Source organism: Xiphias gladius, chromosome 23, assembly GCF_016859285.1.
Source record: "Xiphias gladius isolate SHS-SW01 ecotype Sanya breed wild chromosome 23, ASM1685928v1, whole genome shotgun sequence".
Lineage (NCBI taxonomy): Eukaryota > Metazoa > Chordata > Actinopteri > Istiophoriformes > Xiphiidae > Xiphias > Xiphias gladius.
This window is the reverse complement of record NC_053422.1, coordinates 5,645,494-5,650,703: the sequence shown is the minus strand read 5'-3', so window position 1 is coordinate 5,650,703 and position 5,210 is coordinate 5,645,494. Positions and strand designations below refer to the sequence as shown.

The window sequence follows — 5,210 nt, the reverse complement described above, 5'->3', positions numbered from 1 at the left end:
AGTTTTCATACTGAGTAATTCAGCATTCATCTTCATTACAGCAACTGATATGGCGAAATGGATTTTTCAGCAATTCCTGCAAACCCATTATGCATTGTTTCAGTGATCAATATGTTGCTCCGAAAACATGAAAATGGAGGGGGTGGCTCTCATATGAAAAGAGTATTACTGAGGCCCTTTGGCGGTGCCCAGGCCTGGATTATCATCTTAAATAGAGTTGGAGGGAGTATCCCCATCTAAAGTATCATTGAGCAAGGCATTTTAATGATCTATCCATTGCAGCTCTCTCTCGCAGCAGTGTAGGAATATGCAGAAAGCTGCCCTGAGTGTGCGCTTCATGTAATCCTTCCCCTTGCATTCACTTTTCCAAGGCCACTACTGGAACTTGCCTCCCAAAACAAGCAACAGAAAAATGAAGGATAACCAGAGAGCCACAGAACACATTCTGGTATTTCACAGAAAAATGTGTTCCCTGGCTTAGTCTGAGAGGTTACAGACACCGAATCTGATGTTAATGATTAAAAACATGCCCAAATGATACATTTAAATTATTACTAGCAGACGCAATATGGTCTGGAAAACAAGGATCAGATTTCTTCTCCTCATTCGTTCCAAAATACCATCCATCATTCATTTATGGTGTCGAATATGAATTGAGAAGATTTTTCTCCCCGAACGGGACAAATCTTCTGTTTGTCAAAATACAAGGACTGGATCACAGCACAGAATGTGTTGATAACCATAATCACAATGCATGAGGCATCGGTGGAAGATTAGCTCTGGGAGATGGTATAAATCACACATTATCATGCCCCTAGCTTCAGCAAAAGTCACGTCAGAGCCGATTTACATCGCATAATACATCCTAAGCACAAACAGCAAAATTTAGATGTACTGTAAGTGTCGTGTTGCTGATGAGCACGCGCAGGAAATATGATTTGATCTTTAAAGATAAAGCGTCTTCCTCAGCCAGTCGCCACTTTTCTCTATGATCTGTGTTTTTCCTCCTGCCAAGCAAAGTACACTTTCACAACAATCACTTAGCCAGTGTGATTCCTAAATCGATTTACAGCCGTAGCCACCCTGCTGATGTTGTGCATCATTCCGCTGCTAATCTCACTTCCTCGTCCAATATACTCATGCAACCTTGAGGCGGCCACAGAATTAGTTTTAGTTAATGGATGAGTATTAATCCCTCTTAGTCACAACAAAATTAAGGAATAATGTGGCCATGAATATTTCAGTTACACTGCAGCAACACGGGGATCTACTTGGACAATCTGCCCTGGCTTGCAAAAAATGAATTGGCGATTACATACATTATTAATGCTTCATCATAAAATTCATATTTTGCACCAGCTGAATGGGAGCGAAAATCCAATGAGCAGTCAATACTATTTCAAACTAACTTGCTGAACACGCGGAACAGAGAGAAGCGGCCTCTAACACATCAGAGCTCATTGAGCCGTGCTTTTGTTCTGCTTCTATCACTCTGTCTCCTCAGGTAGTGCATTCTTATTAGATCCCTTAAAAATAGATGCAAACCTTCCAAGTCAGTGAGTTCACACAGCCTCCCCCTGGAAGTTTTAATTAGAACACCAGTCACTCGTGTTATCGTTGTTTCAAGAGGGCCACTTCCACATTCCTGAGCTGCCTACTTCATCACAGGATCAGAGGCCCGCGATGAGTGGACTGTTTATGACGGCTGCCTCATATCCCCTCTGGATTTTACCTCAAGAAATCAAAATACAGATCACTTCTACTCACATCTTTGCGGTGGAGAGCCAGTGTGCCGCGGTGTAACTGGCAGGATTACTGCAGAGGCATATATTGTAGATGTATAGACACATAACACGTACTTCACAATGAGAACATTCTGGGGATCAGCAGATTATACATATTAGTCTTTCCAGGTACAGCATGTGCACAGATAGAAATACACAGATAGAGCCCTGACACTCCTCATATAACAGGCTTCCGGCTGCTGAAAAACACCTTCTCACAACCATACTGAGGGTCTAGGGCTGTTGAAGGACTGTGAGTGCTTGTCGTGTGTTGTTGCTGATGTCTCTGATCAGGAGCTGATTTAAGCCACAGCTCAGTGTCTCCGAGTGAAACTAAAGCGAAAGACAACGCGATTAATTTTGTCAAACTAATCTGCAGTACAACACTGTTTTTGTATTTTTTTTCCTTTTAGAATTATCTACCATTTAGATATCAGATAGTCCCCGTGAAAACTGTTGGCGGTGTGCTCTGTGGATTAACCCGAATAATGGGGACAGTCGTGGCACCTGCCTTTTCTCAGCAACTAGTGAGAAAAGACATAATATTTCAGTGTTGTTTGCAAACAAACGACATTCTGGCTGCACACCACCGGAGGTAAGTCGGAATATATCGTGTTTTGTAATTTTTGTGAGATGAACCTTTAACAACAGTGACTGGCCCCACACATAATGCCTCAATATGTTCTTTGCCATGTGGTTTCACAGGAGTTGCACAGATTCCTCGTCAGGCTTTCATCCAGATGTTTACTGTGTATCATTCAGGCTGCGAGTCCCCGTTTCATTGGCCAGATCTGTGCAGTCTGGTTGCCTGCTCCTGCCTCCAAATGGCCACTGTTGTTTCAGTGGACTCAGAATACACTGCTGACATCCGGCAAGAGGAGCCTCGCGGCTGACAGCGGCCATCGTTGCCGCAGGTTTTGTTTGACACTGTCGTTCGTTGAAGGGGAGGAGGGGAAGGGAGGCAGGGGTCTTTTGGTTTAAATGAACTGACCTGTGATTGCACTGTGCTGCCCCCTGTTGAAAGCCTGCTCTGCATTTCATGTTTACATCATGATTATGTGGGATGGATGTGGTGTTTTGTCTGGATCTCATGAGGTGGTCATGCCTGGGCTGCCCAAATGTCTTAACTAGGCATGAGTGTAATACACTCTGAGATGTCATTAAAAATGCGTGTTTACTTCTATAGAAATGTACAACTCTGGAAGTAAACAGAGCTTTGATTCTTCATGGGTTCTATGATTTCTGCAGATTGTATTGTCTACAAACAAATCAAACTTTTCAACGGTGGATGCAGATAGGAGGTTTACATCAGGAGCAAGCCTGCCTGTATATGGAGTATTGCCATTTCCTATTCTATTTCAGATGGCAGAATGCGTTGCGATGAAGAAAAAGGCTTCATTGTGGAAAAAATGTAACACAACTGTATTGTTATGGAGCGCCCATCATAATCAAAGTTGCCCATTCGAACTGAACCCCCCCCCCCCCCCCGTGTGGATCAATATGTCCAGTAAATTGAACCATGAGCCTCCTCTGCGTGGGGAAACGTGGAAACCAGAGGGTTTGGTTAATTTGTTTGCCTCTCACATTGAGTCAAATTTAAGGCGGTGCGATGCATCGGCACAGAGCGTTTCTCCCAGGACAGTGAGAGGACGCCCGCTGAATGGAACAAAGGGGCCTCTGCTCTCGGTGCACAAAGGGTTAAGGTGTGTGAACGCCCGAGTCGGAGTTGGCGGCGTTCGCGCACGGCGATTAACGATATTAATTCGCGAATCGCGCGGAATTGCGTTGTTTTCGTAGCGAAGCGCGGCGGGGGTGGTGCGGAGTGACATGCTGTAATGAACTAGAGCGGGGCTTTGTGCGCCAAAACCGCCCAAATCATTAACCACGAACAACTTTTTGCTCATGAAAAAACGATGACGACGATGACCGATGTCGAGAAAAAAGCTCCTGCCCACGGGAAAACAAACGGGTCTCAATGTGGCTTTGAAGAAGGGGAGCCTGCTTTCAACCTGATCAGAAACTTGGTTCGGAAGGGAGAGCGCCCCGCCCTCCCGTTCCTTATAACCAGAAGCCTGTTTGCAGGACGCTCAAACATAACAGGAACACAGGAGACCGCAGCGCCGTACATGAACCGTTCTTGGAGACGCACTCTGGCTACAAAGACTTTACGGATTACACTGGTTGTTTCACCTTTTAACGGCAAGCAAAGCACCAGAAGTGACCATGGATTTTCTCAACCACAACTATTTGAATGCGCGCAGCCCCTACGACTATACTTTTAATTTCTGGAACGACTATCTCGGGCTGACGACGTTGGTTACGAAGAATAACAAGCTCAGCATGCCCCAGAGCCCCAACTCCATCACCGAGTCCCTGAAAGCGACCCTGGGCTTGGACGATTCCCCGGCGTGTCCGTGCGTAATCGCGGGCGGCGTTGGCGAGAGCGGGCACCTGGACTGCTGCTGCCCGTCCGGCAGCCCCCCGCCCGACTCCATCCTGGACTTGAAGGAGCGTTTCTCGATACTGAGCCCCTTCCAAAACCAGCTCGGCGTCCAGCTGCCGGAGCGGGAGGCGGGCTTCGGTGGGAGCTTCGCCGGGTTTGATCTGTTCGGCGTGGAGCGGAAGATGCGCAAGCCCGCTTCCAGGAGCAAGCAGGAGCCCAAAATCTGCGTCTTCTGCCGAAATAACGGAGCGCCCGAGGAGGTGTACGGCTCCCACGTCCTGAAGACCCCGGACGGCAGGGTGGTGTGCCCGATTCTGAGGGCTTATACCTGCCCCCTTTGCAGTGCCAACGGGGACAATGCCCACACGATAAAATACTGTCCACTGTCAAAAGACCAACCATCCCAGCGACCATTAAAGGGGGGGAGGGCAGTGGGTGGTAAGAGGATGAAAATATTCTAAACAGACAAGACTATAAAGTAAATTGAATTGCACTGAACAATTTCCAGATGACTGTTTTGATTTCGGCTCTAGCCTTTATCCCAGTTTCATAAACATATTGATTTTATCTTTCTTTTTGTTTGTTTTTTCTCTAAGATCTCTTATATTTTTATAGTTCCTTTATCCACATAGAATAATTTTATGCTTTATACATTGGATTTATTTTTCTTTTTAGTTTGTAGTCATTTGAGCGTGTGCATATAAATACACCTATGTATCAATAATCACAAAGTGTGAATAAATTTAAAAAAAAAAAAAAGAAAAAAAAAAGTATTTTGGTCATGTAGGGAAACACACTGACATTGGTAAAGGGGATGAATGTCATATTTCTACCAAGTATTTTTGTATGGGGAGCTAAGCTCGCCACGATTTTCTTTCTCGTCTTAGAAAACCAAAGTTATGTTTGCCATTAAAGAAGCTCAAGAATGTGTCATTAATGAGTACTTGTGTGCGTCTGACGGGGAGGAGGAACTCTTTGATCCC

The 5,210-nt window shown here is 45.4% G+C and overlaps 1 protein-coding gene across 1 annotated transcript; it reads left to right on the top strand.

Moving 5' to 3' along the window:
* Positions 1–3,495: 3,495 nt before the first annotated feature.
* Positions 3,496–4,997, top strand: nanos1 (nanos homolog 1). The gene has a single exon (XM_040119024.1). The coding sequence runs from the start codon at positions 4,008–4,010 to the stop codon at positions 4,686–4,688; it is 681 nt and encodes a 226-aa protein (XP_039974958.1). The 5' UTR covers positions 3,496–4,007; the 3' UTR covers positions 4,689–4,997.
* The last annotated feature ends 213 nt before the right edge of the window (positions 4,998–5,210 follow it).

What these genes read in the sequence shown, in the direction of transcription:
- nanos1 (XM_040119024.1), top strand. Translation starts at nt 4,008, where the DNA reads ATGGATTTTCTCAACCACAACTATTTGAATGCGCGCAGCCCCTACGAC.